Source organism: Paroedura picta, chromosome 8 (genome assembly GCF_049243985.1).
Source record: "Paroedura picta isolate Pp20150507F chromosome 8, Ppicta_v3.0, whole genome shotgun sequence".
Lineage (NCBI taxonomy): Eukaryota > Metazoa > Chordata > Lepidosauria > Squamata > Gekkonidae > Paroedura > Paroedura picta.
In genome coordinates, this window is record NC_135376.1 from 29,912,775 (window position 1) to 29,926,208 (window position 13,434).

The 13,434-nt window shown below is 41.6% G+C and overlaps 1 protein-coding gene across 2 annotated transcripts in view; it reads left to right on the forward strand.

Annotated features, from left to right (window-relative positions):
- CUL3 (cullin 3) overlaps positions 1-8,575 on the forward strand; it is a 49,360-nt gene extending 40,785 nt beyond the window's left edge. For both annotated transcript variants that reach the window (XM_077348883.1, XM_077348884.1), the window contains exons 11-16: positions 1,043-1,167; positions 2,162-2,258; positions 2,641-2,775; positions 4,638-4,824; positions 5,996-6,141; positions 7,355-8,575. In XM_077348883.1, the coding sequence (XP_077204998.1) occupies positions 1,043-1,167; positions 2,162-2,258; positions 2,641-2,775; positions 4,638-4,824; positions 5,996-6,141; positions 7,355-7,486 (822 nt within the window). In that variant the 3' untranslated portion in view covers positions 7,487-8,575. The remainder of the gene's footprint in view (positions 1-1,042; positions 1,168-2,161; positions 2,259-2,640; positions 2,776-4,637; positions 4,825-5,995; positions 6,142-7,354) is intronic.
- Positions 8,576-13,434: the final 4,859 nt, after the last annotated feature.

Sequence of the window (13,434 nt, forward strand, 5' to 3'; positions counted from 1 at the left end):
TCTAAAAGTACAAAAGTTCTCATACTTCAATTGTTAAAAGTATCTCAAGATGTAGGTTTTCAATCAGTCAAAAAGGTTTCCAAGGTTCCATGCGGGGCCATAATAAATCATATTACGTAAAGAAGATTCTCTGGTCTAAACATAATGCATGCCTATTGCATATCCGCAAGACTTATGGTAACAAACAAATTATGGCGGGGGATCTATGTGCATAAGCCTACCCGAGTAATGATCACAAATGACTACCCACATGTGTATCCTTTACAAAATGCAGACACTACCTCTTAACAGAGTTTAAAGGAACCATTACAAAGCAGTGGCATTGGACCAGTCACACTCAGCCTAACATACCTTACAAAATGGAGGAGGGGAGAATGAATGTGGGACAAAAGCATGGTATAAATAAAAAATATTTTAAAATATTTTTTCAAAAATTAGTACCCTTTAGTGTTGCTATTTTTAGATTTTATTTAGGTTGATAAAATGTATAATTCAAAGAATGATGTTATTTTAGTGTCCATCTCTAGACTGTGCAGGACCCCCTAGAGCCCAGAGTTGCCTGAGCTCATGAGAACAACTCCGCATGGGAATGGAATGGCAAAACTACCTCCACTTGTCTCTTGCCTTGAAAACTCTATTAGATGGAACTTTGGTTGCAGCTTGACAGCAGGCTTTACCTTTTTATTCTGAACTTTATGTATTGTCCAAGAATTATCCACTTTATATCAATAATAAAATGTAGTTTAAAATACTTCTTGAAACTCTTCATCTGGAAATATAACCATTGGTCTCAGTTGCTGTAGGTATAAATAGAATTATTAAAGCTTACATATTAAATTTTCTTTCCCACTGTTGGTGGATTCATGTGATCTGATGGAACTTCCAGCTCCCCATCCCCTCTTGAAGATGTTGTTTTCTCCCAGGGCTGCTTCATATGCTGAAATTTTGTTCTTTTCAGTGGAAATAGGCCTCCATGTCTATTCTGTATGTTAAAAACAGTCAATTCCAAGAGATTACAATGCCTTTTTCCTTTGTTCTGTAGGTCTCATTAGGTGGTGTTGATCTGACAGTGCGGGTTCTAACAACAGGCTACTGGCCTACTCAGTCGGCCACACCAAAGTGCAACATCCCCCCAGCTCCCAGACATGCTTTTGAAATATTTAGGAGGTAAGGAGTTATAAAGATGTTTCTGTGATTTGTTGGTGGGATGTTTTCAAACAAACAACGTATGTCCACAGCCCAAAGAATCCCACCTATCTCTAGTTACACGGACCAGGACTTTGTCAGTTTTCCCTGAGAAGAGCGGTTGTCTTTCCATAGGGATGCCCCAGGAGGACTTCCAATGTTCTGGTGCAGAAACTCCTCCCATTGCGTGTTCATGTATTCTGTACTTAGCAATGTCTTTAAAATTCAGTACTACAACACTGATAGGAAAATGGACACCAGAATTGTCCTTGAGCTTTACACTACCCCAGACTTCGTTGCCTAGAATAACAATTCTGCACATGAAAGCTTATACCCAGAGTAAAACTTTGCTGATCTTAAAGTTGTTGCTGGACTCAGTCATGGCTACCCACCTGAATCTGTTCTGCTTGTTTATAATGTAAATTTTATCACAAACTGATTAAATTTTTGTATCAATACTAGCAGAGAAGCCTGCTTTAAAAGTGGACAGGTCCCCCCCCCCAGCAGTTCTGGCAAGAGGCGGCCAAGAGTGGCAGGGCCTTGCCAGAAGATGCGGTTGCTCTCCTGCCACTGCTGGTGTCGGGGGGCCGGCCAGAAAGGCAGGCCCCTGCAGTAGAAGTGCCGACACTCCTCACCCGTGGGGAGGTGGGAAAACCAGCAAGAATGACAGGCTCCCACAGTGGTGACTGTCAGTGTTTACTGCCCGTAGGGATGGGGAAAAGATCCTCTGATTGTCTCTCAGTGGGAGAGGGCCCTCCCAATGAGGGCCAATTAGAGGCGCCCTGGTGCTTCCTAACCATGTGCTAGGTCCTCTGAGCAGCCCTCAGGTGGGGCCCTTCCCCGAGGGCCAGCATGTCATCGGAAGCAGTCATAATTTTATTTGTCATTGTGGTGGTGGTGATGGTGTAAACTGTTATATCCGTATTTTAAAATACAAATGATCTAATGGCCTTTCTGTGTCTTGGATTCTTTACAGATTTTATTTAGCCAAACACAGCGGACGACAGCTGACACTCCAGCATCATATGGGATCAGCAGACCTCAATGCCACCTTCTACGGTCCTGTTAAAAAGGTAAGTAGCGTGTCCACACATAAATTTTAGTCCTTGACTTGTTTGAATGCAAACAGTTTGAATGCCAAAAATTTCAGTTTTTGTATACTGAAATTGATTGATTTGATGAAGCCTTATTCAAAATTCTAAATTCTTGTTTTGATAGGTGCAATAACTTTTCATACAGGTCATTAAAAACAAGTAGGGACATGTTTGTTTTTAATGGTAAAAATAGGGAGAAGAAAATGCAGATTAATAATTTAAAATGAAAATAACTGTACAGAGACTCACTACAGTAGATTAGTCAGGCAACAATTTATAGTTCATAATAGAGTACATAGGCAAGCTTAATCAGAGAGCAAAACATAATGTTCCTTGAATGGTATTTGACTTTTTAAAACAGGAAGATGGCTCAGAAGTTGGTGTAGGAGGTGCCCAAGTAACCGGCTCCAACACACGGAAGCACATATTGCAAGTCTCCACTTTCCAGATGACAATACTAATGCTCTTTAACAACAGAGAAAAATATACTTTCGAGGTATGAGTTGTGGCTTCCTATAGTAAAATTGCATCTTATCGCTTGAATATGCGCTCATTTCTTCCTCCATCTAATGGAATAGGAAATTATTTGTTCATTTGAACAATTGACAAGAATATTTCTGACCTTGACTGTTAATGCCTTGAACTTTCATTAACCTCATGGCTCCTCATTCAGGACCATCAGTGCTTGCTAACACAAGTCTTGAATGTCTAGAATTTACTGAATACTTACACATATCTTGGATTTTTCGCCAGGAGTATTTTGTGTATTGGGGTTCCTATCTCCTTTCTCCACCCCTACTTTTATCAACTGCTATCATGTACCCTCCCCCCAGTTATCCTAGACTCTTCCACCTTTCTTCATAGAAAAGGTGCTACAACTGCTTAATCACCTTGATTGCCGTCTTCTGTATTTCTTCTAGCTCTGCAGTATCCTTCTTGAGATGCAGTGACCAGAGAAGAGACTGCATCATAGCTCTATACAAGGGCATTGCAATATTGATTGTTTTATTTTCAGTCCATTAAATGTTGAAACATGCCATTGCCAATGTCTGCAGTCGAGCATCTTTGCTTTTAGTCTAATAATATAGTGCATTTCACAATCCTTTCAGGGTTTTCTTTATGAGTGAGATTATTTATATTTTCAGACTTGTATGAAATGTAGTGTTCTGAAATATCAAGCATAAGCTGATTGTTTTCCAACTAATTTCTCCCATTTAAGCAAAATAAATAATCTCTGCGTTTGAGAAGAAATGACTTTCACTGCCTCTCTTAATGTGAGAAATGTTTTCAAAATATGCTTGGGAAATCCCGATCATAGGAGCATTAGAATGGCATAATTTTCTTAATTTTCTGCCAACATCTAATGCTAACATTTAAACAAATGTGTCCATTCATAAATTGTAGAATTATACACTGACATTCAAGATGTTGTGGCATTTTTGTACATTTGTATGTCTGCTCCTGATTTGTTTCTGACTAATAATGGAACCAAAGGTGGTAGTTCCTTTGGTGGTTATATAATAAGTATGTAATATGAGTATGGCAGGAATGGGTTAACTCAGCCTTTCTCAACTTTTATACCGTTGAGAAACCCCTGAAACATTCTTCAGGTTTTGAGAAACCCCAGAAGTGGCACGATCAAGCAGAATGTGGTTGGGAAACAGAGCTGTGCACATAGCTCCCCTTTCCACCTCTTCCAGGCTCATTGTTGGCCATATATGGTCATATAATCCAATAAAAGTTTAACAGTTTTTTAAAAAATAAATAACTCCTACCCAGTCGGGTGAATGAAACCTCAGGGTTTCATGAAGCCCTGGTTGAAAAAGTCTGGGTTAACTGGGTTGAGTTCCCATTGAGCTGGAATTTAATAGATATATGATTGGATTTCTCTAAAAGAATGTTCTGTTTCATGGGTTGTATACTCCTTAAGAATCACCTGCTTTCTGATGTCAATATATCGATAAAGCTTCCTTTTAATCTCCCTTGGGTGTTTGGTCACCGTTTAGCATTTGAAGTAAAAGTAATTCTGTTTTCAAAACTCAAGAAATGTTTCATGTTTACTTACTTTTTTTAATCTAACCTGGCAACCTTGTTGATTTGAAATAAAACACAGCATGCATCATAAGTTTACATAATCCTTCAAATGTTTCCTGAATATCTCAAATATCAAAGAATACACTGATTTGAGTCATAGAATCATAGAGTTGGAAGGGACCTCATGGGTCTTCTAGTCCAACCCCCTGCACTTTGCAGGACATTCACATCCCAGTCAAGTGGAAAGAAATTGTTAAAGGTGTTCAGATTGTTTTTGAAACTTCTTTCTATGCCACATAAACAAGTGTCTTATCTCTAATGTAGGAAATACAACAGGAAACAGATATCCCTGAAAGAGAGCTTGTACGAGCGTTACAGTCCCTTGCATGTGGAAAACCAACACAGCGGGTTCTCACAAAAGAACCCAAATCAAAAGAAATAGAAAATGGACATATATTTACAGTGAATGACCAGTTCACATCCAAACTGCACAGAGTCAAGATTCAAACAGGTATGTTTTCATCTGTCGCTATTGTGGCTAGGTTAGGTATTTTGCCTTCTAAATTGCTGTGGTTGGTGTTTTATCTGGTTGACCACCCATTCTTAGGATTGTCTGCATGGAACAATGTTGCCTGATGATTCTGCCTGGCCATCCTGAGGTTTCATTCCTTCAGTAACCATAGGATGGGTTCTGTGAATAGGCTCCTACAGGAATATGTTATATCCAGTCATGCTCTCTCTCCCATGCAAGGGTTTTTATTTTAATCCCTACAAAAAGCCATTTTAACTACATTGATTATCAACAGTATGCAAGATTTTTTTAGAAAGTAGAAGGAGTTATAACAGATTAGAGTTAAAAAGGCTGAGCTGAGTAGGTAGATGGAAATTAAGCAAAAGGGGCATTTATAGAACAGATACGTGTAATTACAGGAAACGGTTAATGACCAAGACATTCTACGATTTTAGATTTCCCTGGGGATGGTTTTTGTGAGTTGACTATAAACTGTATGTAACCATTGAGTTAATTTGTCCCTTTACTTTATCATACCATAATAATTGAGTGAATATAAACTGTTCTTTATGAAACAGAGTTGTGGTTTAATTTTAAAAAATAGCCTCTAAATCTGCTTCACTGTATTCCCAAGCAACAAGCCCTACAGCAGTGGTCCCCAACCTTTATTAGGCTGGGGACCGGCAGGGCATCGGGCCGCGGCCGCAGGGACCGCGCGGGCCGCGCCCGCGAGCCGCACCCGTGGATCGGGCCGTGCCCGCGGGCCGCACCCTCTCCCCGCCCTCCCCGCAGTAAGAAGCTTCCCGGGCCGCAAGCTTGCGGCCTGCGAAGTTTTTTACTGCGGGGGGGGGGCGGGGAGAGGGAGCCGCGGCCCGGCGCCATGGCCTTTGCGGCCCGGCGCCGGGCCGCGGCCCGCAGGTTGGGGACCACTGCCCTACAGGAAGCGTCAGCCTCCTTTAAAATCCACAATTAAGATACTATATTAATAAATATTCCAGATTAATTTACTTGGTCTGCACTTTTTGCCACAGTCCTTTCTAAATGTCTCTTTGATTATTTAATTTTTCTAAAAAAGGGTTCTAAAATTTTTATAAAAAGATGTTCTTCAAATGACAAAAAGATAATTCCAAAGATATTTGTAACTTTGGAGATCTTTCTCTTGTTTTTTCAGTTGCTGCCAAACAAGGAGAATCAGACCCAGAAAGAAAAGAAACAAGACAGAAAGTAGATGACGACAGAAAACATGAGATAGAGGCTGCTATAGTGCGGATAATGAAATCTAGGAAGAAGATGCAGCACAATGTGCTAGTAGCAGAGGTAAGCTCACTCTCTGGGTAAAAAGTTTGCTTCCCAAGAACAGTTCCCTCCCTGCCTCCAGAAACCACTTTATATACACTGAGAGAAATTTGATAAAGCCACTGTATTTCCTAATTTATGTAATTCTTTGGTAGAATAGCACTAAAGTTTCTTGTCATTTGAATTTGTGACCCATAAAGGTAAAGGTATCCCCTGTGCAAGCACCGGGTCATGTCTGACCCTTGGGGTGATGCCCTCTAGTGTTTTCATGGCAGACTCAATACGGGGTGGTTTGCCAGTGCCTTCCCCAGTCATTACCGTTTACCCCCCAGCAAGCTGGGTACTCATTTTACCGACCTCGGAAGGATGGAAGGCTGAGTCAACCTTGAGCGGGCTGCTGGGATCGAACTCCCAGCCTCATGGGCAGAGCTTTCAGACTGCATGTCTGCTGCCTTGCCACTCTGCGCCACAAAAGGCTCTCATTGTGACCCATACTAAATATAAATTGCTGTTCTGTGTGAAACTTTCAAAACTCGGTGGCAACCACCTGTCTCATTCAGTTCCCAGGAGTGGTAACTTTTGGGTCTTTGGCTCTTACTGCTTGTGGAATTTGACGGATTTGTCAGTTCTTTAGCACCTACTGAAGTGTTAATTCACTAGGCAGCCGTCTTTGCAGGACATAGATGATGACCCCTTAAATCCATCCTATTACACTCACAGCTGAGCATTTTTTTAAAAAGCTGTGTCTTCCTTATATGAACTTGAGAATAGAACACATCTTGTCAGAACATGAAAACCCTAGTTCTTATATTAATAAAAATTTGTCACTGTTGGGCGCTCTAAGAGAAGAGTGGTGAAGGGAAGGCATTTTTGAGTCATGAGGAAATATTTGGTCCATGAAAATATTTGGTCCATGGTCATGTCAGTTGGTTATCTCCTGAATCCTCTCAAAAAAAATTAATCTGAATGTTTTTAAAGCTGTTTTAGATGTGTCATGGAAGTAAATTGACTTGCTAATTTGGAGGGTCATTTGTACCGTAACTTGTACATTACTGTTTGGTTACTTTTTCTGGATTTTAATGCATCTTTGGCTTTTGTTAAAAAAAAAAATAGGGAATTATACTGTATTCCCCTTCATTTGGCTTGAGTAGAAAAGCCTCAGTATTTAAGTCAGCCGGGTATTTTTGCAGCACTAGTAACTTCTGACACTTTTACAATTTTTCTTGTGTTCTAGGTAACTCAGCAACTGAAGGCACGATTCCTACCAAGTCCAGTTGTTATTAAAAAGCGTATTGAAGGACTTATTGAGCGAGAATATTTGGCACGAACACCTGAGGACCGCAAAGTATACACTTACGTAGCATAAAATGTGTTCCACAAATATGATTTATTCTTGGACTATACTCTTCGCATGAACTGGGAAGTTCTTTTAAATCATTAAATATTAAGACGACCATCTCTTCTATTAAATTACAATACATGTTCTAGACCATTCAGATCAAGCCTTTGCTCCTTCGGAGAGTTTTCAACATCAGATTGATTGAGCTTCAAGCTTCTCAGCGTTTATTCCTGTAGAGATCATCCTTACAGTTCCTCGGGAAATGTGAATGTGCCGCGTTTTTGTTTTCAATACTGTATGAAAACAGGAAAAAAAATAAAAACAAATTTAGAAAATACAGCTCATTAAAAATAAAATTGTTGGAATTTCATTTCCCCAGATCTTCAATGTTGATGTAAATGTGTTTTCTGTAGTGTTGCTTAGCACTTTGCGCATTGTATACGTTGGGTTACAAAAAAAAATCTGCAGCTGGTAAGACCGAATTCCCAGTACTACTGCTCTGGTTTGGACTTTTTGTTAGAGACATATTTAATTTAAATATTTGGCAAATTTAAAGACCTGAGAACATGATTTTAGCATGCTTCTTCACCTGCACTCTCACCCCATTTTTCAACAATTAATACAATCAGGAATAATTTTGGGGCACAATTATGGGCTGTAACATTTGGCCTTCCCTCGTGTAACTTTGAGTTGTCCAAATTAAGTTATCTACAGATTAGGTTTACTACTCTGGTTCCTGCATACGAGAAATGGAATAGAAATCAGTTGTGTATAAACTGTATGATACCTTTTTGCTGTTGTACTCACTGCTCATAGTGGATTGTACAGAGCGACATTTTTCACTCAATGTAGACAACAAATTTAAAATAAATGGATTTAGTGTACACAAAGCATTAATTCAAATGTATCAGAGCGCAGGGATGGCAGTTCACTAAAACAGATACCGTCCCTTGGAGAAGTGGATCAGCCTATGCTCTATTCCTGAGGGCAAAGGGGTTTGTGGCTTTTTTGATTCCCACTTTTGAGAAGGTTCAAGTGAAGCCATTGTGCACTATTAATTTACTGTTTTAAAATGCAATCCTAAAAATGCAATAAATATTGTTACTTTGATTTTAATGACATCTCCAGTTCTTACAGCAAATGTGTTTTTCCCTCTCAGGGTGGTTCATCAGGAAGCTGCAAAATCTGATTGCTCCAGTGCTTGCGAGACTAGAATGACTCCCTTGAGGGGCTATGCACTGCACTAGGCTTATTATACTGTATATGCTAGAATATAATGGTATTTGTGTACTCTGTGTGCTACAAAACTGATTACTTTTTTACAACCAAGAGATTCAGGTTAGATTTTGTTTTTCATCCAATTCATACAGTGGTAGTTGTGATTTGACTATGGATATCTTTAAACAGCCCGTGGCGCCACGGGCGCCACGGACTAAATAATTCGTTAAGCCCCCTAGAGGTGGGCTTTGTCCGTGATGAGGAAGGGTCTGGGTTGGACCCTTCCTCACGACAGACAATCGGAGGGACCAATCGGCAGGCGCAAAGCGCCTGCCGATTGGTCCCTCCGATTCCCAGTCTGAGCAACTGCGAGCCGCGCGCAGCGCAGCTCGCAGTTGCTCCCAGACTGACGCGGCGAGAGGCGCGAAGCGCCTCTCGCCGCGTCAGACCGCCGCCCGAGGGAACCCCCAGCAGTCGCGCGAAGCGCGGCTGCTGGGGGTTCCCTCCCTGCCGGACTCACGCGCCTTTCAAAACCCCTTTTTATAAAGGGGCTTTGAAACAAGTTATAAATAAATGCAGTAGAAGTCTTAGTAGAATAGCTTCAATGTGATTCGGTAAAGGATCACCTTAGATTTTCCTTATTTGACAGGGTGTATCTTATTGTTTCTTTTGTGGCATATAGCTTAAAAAAAACCTTCGCTTTAAATTTGTCATTTCCAATTGGTTTGAAGCTTAAAGAATTTCTGTTTTTTGTAGAGAATGGGGATGTAAATCCTCCTGTGCTTTAATACTTGTTGGTCCACTGTAAAAACTTGCAACTTTGAAACACTTGGAGTACGTAGCAACCTACATTGCTTTTTGATTATTATATTCAGTTCTGGTATGGGTAAAATAAGATAACATGCCCATTCATGAACCTGTCAGAGGCAGCTGCTGCAATATATTTGTATGCATGAATATGTAAAAATGTCTGTTTAATGCAGTAATATTAACATGGGGGGACTGTCCTGCGGCAACTACAATAAGATTCTTGTGATATCTTAAAGATTTATTGTAGCTTAAGTTTTCATGAGACATTGTAGCCCACATTCAAGCGAACATTGCAATGATCATAAAACAATATGCATTCTAAACCTTAATACTCAGCAGTACAAAAAGTAGTAACTAAAATCTAAGCACAAATATTATAAAGCAGCATCTTTTTTGAAAAGCTTACAGTATAAAACCTAAAACAGATGACAGGAAAAGGCCTTTATAAAAAAGCAGTGGTTCTTTATAAAAGAAGCAGATATTGTCCACTATGTGTGCCCAGTAGCCCTCATCCTACCCAATGCCCCACCCACAACATCCAAGTTGCCACCAGTGTATAGTCAGCAACAGGTACAAGTGATGTGCCTGAGGCAACTCTCTAGACATTGGAATTGATGTATACAGTTCTTCCATAAGCACAGACCATGTGCCCTCAAATGGTCCCTGGCAGCCTTACGCAACAAGGGCAACATGCCTCTGTTCAGCATGGTGCAAGCAGGAGGTGTTTACCAGCGATAGGCATTCTGGAGTACCCTGTGGAGGCTGATGCCTTTGACCATGGAGAAGGGATGGCTGTCTAGAGCGATCATCTTGCCAGTGAGGCATCTTTTCTGCCTGCTGTCCCCCCTTCCTGTGCCAACCTCACCAAACATCTCTGTTAGAGCCGCCTGGTGTCCTTTGCTACCAGCGGAGACCATCAAGGGGCAGCACTTACAGAGGCTGTAGAATATCTCACCTCCTGGCAGCTGCCTCTCTCCCCATGAAGAAGCACTGCCCGGTGGTGCTTCTTCAGACGGTTCTGCAGTCTGGTAGTCCAGAAATTATTGACATCTCTCCCTTGACAGTTCCCCAGGTTCCAACTCTTTCTAACTGGTAGTTGAAGGAAGTTGGGTACTTAGCTGCCTGCAGTACAACCTAACAGACTCTGTCTGAAACCTTTTTATCAAGCCCCTCATCGAAAAAGTTTTGGAGGTTTTTTAAAATGTACCTAGCCTAACTTTGCTTCAGTGGGTTTTTTTGGGGGGGGAGGGCAGGGGGGGTTCCGTTTTTTTTTTAGACCTAATGATTTCCTATAATGAAAGTGGGCTATGGTTAAACTATTCTTAAGTTGGAATTTCAAAACAGATTGAACTTCTGTAACTTGCTCTACGCTGGCCTACCCTTGTCTTTCACCCCGAAACTCCAGCTGTTGCAGAATGCAGCTGCTAGGGTCCTCACTGGTTCATCTTGAAGGATCCATATCCAGCCTGTGCTGAGGCAGCTGCATTGGTTACCAGTTATGGCCCAGATCAAGTTCAAGGTCTTGGTTTTGACCTTTAAGACCATCTGTGGCTGGGACCCTGCCTATCTGAGGGACTGCTTGTCTGCCTATGCCCCCCCCCCTCAGGGCTCTTCACTCTGTGGCACTAATCTGCTGGTGGTCTCTGGCCCCAGGAAGATTCTCCTGGCCTTAACCCGGGTCAGGACCATTCCAGGACCTGGAATGAGCTCACAGGAGAGCTGAGGGCCCTGACGGAGCTATCAGAGTTCCACAGGGCCTGTAAAACGCACCTCTTCTGCCAGGTTTTCGGTTGAGGCCTGGTTTCTTAAGATCAATGGACCCCCCTCAGACTATGCGGTACTATCGGGTGACCCCTTTGCTTGATGACTGTGGGGAGGTAGGAGGGGCTTTTTAGCCATCTTGAGCTTTTGGGGGGTTTAATGGGACTGGGGTTTTTATGGGGTATTATCATATAATCCGCCTTGAGTTCCAGGAGGAAGGCGGACTATAAATTTAATCATAATCATAATGTAAGACCTACAAGAAGGTGGAATTGTTTTAGAGTAGGCGTCACATTATTAATGCCTCTTCTGCTTCTCTATGTATATTTAACTATCAGCATATTTTATTGGTTTTACAAGCCGCTCACAAGTCTACACAATTTTGCATTTGACTTGCTGAGCATTTTCCACTTGGTGGCATAGATGTGCAGCAGCAACTATGAGACAGTGATTGACATGTTCTTTTTGAAACAGAAATGTTTTAGCTAAAAGTAGTATTGTATCTTCCCACAGAATACACTTTCCTCTAAAGTAACCTAGGGTGACACTTGAGGCAGTGTAAATGACAGAACAGCTCTTTCCCGTCATAATATTATGACAGAAACGGACAAACTGATTTATTGGAGAAGTTATCTATTGAGATGAGACACCTAAAATTACCCTGCAGAACTATCAGCCAAGGCAGCTATACAATTATGTAGCAAAATCTCTGATATGAGATGGTACTGAGGAGGAAATAAAGTGTTGCTTTAAATGTATATTAAACCCTATTTTTTTTTGTTGAGCTAACTTTAGATTCCTCTGTCGGGAGGATACCTTCTCTGTGTTAAGAGTTATTAGTCAGGGATTACAGATGAGTTGAAAAGACCTGGTGAGTGGGGAAGGCAGTGAAGGGAATTGTGCTCTCCATGAGAACAGATCCTAAGCATGTTTACTCTGACGTTGGAGGCATTGCCCAATTAAAAAAAAATTAGTCAATTGAGATTTGAGCAAATTTGATTTAAAAACAGATACTGATTTAAAAACAGAACCAGCATCCCCCAAAGAGGTGATTCCCCCCTCCCCCCGTAATGGCACCTGCCACCCACAATTAGAAATATTTGTTAAAAATATTTAATCGGTTCCTAATAATTGGATAGATTCTAGTGGGTAGCCATGTTGGTCTGAAGAAGCACAACAAAAATGGAGTCCAGTAGCACCTTTGTTGCTTTCTTTGTTGCAATATTTTGGACTCTATTTTTGTTCTAAAAACTGGAAGCACTTTTAAAAAAACAAATGAACCGCAAACTAAAAGTGGTTGTTACTAAGCACAACAAAAACAACTCCCGACTAAACATGTATTTGACTCAGGCAAGAGCAAGCATCTCTATCTGGGTCCTTGTTTTTATGTTTTACGAACTTGAATAGTAAAACAGAAGATGGGGGGAGGGGGGGGTCTGTGTAGTGCTCAAGAGGTATGTTCATGATGGAAGTTATATATATCTATCATACCCCAAAGGCATTCATCTCAGTCATTACAACAGATCAATAAGCCATTCAGTAATGTGCAGCTGCAAACTGAACTATACACAGCTCGATATCAAGCAGTCGGAACACCAGGGCACAACAATTTGTCACGCGTAGTGTAGTCTTCACAGCATGTACTTAGCACAGGTCCATTAATGACTTCTCAACTGTTGTTCAATGTGACCATGATTTACGGCAGCGATGCTGGCTCCCAAGTAAACCGAAACAGCCACTTTCAGCAGGGACTCCTTTAGATATTTTTGCGAAACTCCCTTCTTCCCACCAGGGCAGACGAGGTGCCCAGAGCTAAAGGTAAAGGTATCCCCTGTGCAAGCACCGAGTCATGTCTGACCCTTGGGGTGACGCCCGCTAGCGTTTTCATGGCAGACTCAATACGGGGTGGTTTGCCAGTGCCTTCCCCAGTCATGACCGTTTACCCCCCAGCAAGCTGGGTACTCATTTTACCGACCTCGGAAGGATGGAAGGCTGAGTCAACCTTGAGCCGGCTGCTGGGATTGAACTCCCAGCCTTATGGGCAAAGCTTTCAGACGGCTGCCTTACCACTCTGCGCCACAAGAGGCTCTACTCCCCCCCCCAAAAAAAAATCTTTCCACGGGTCCTCCACAGTGCAAATCTCTGCAGACCGAGCGGCACCTGCAGCCATCAAAGGGTTCGGGGCG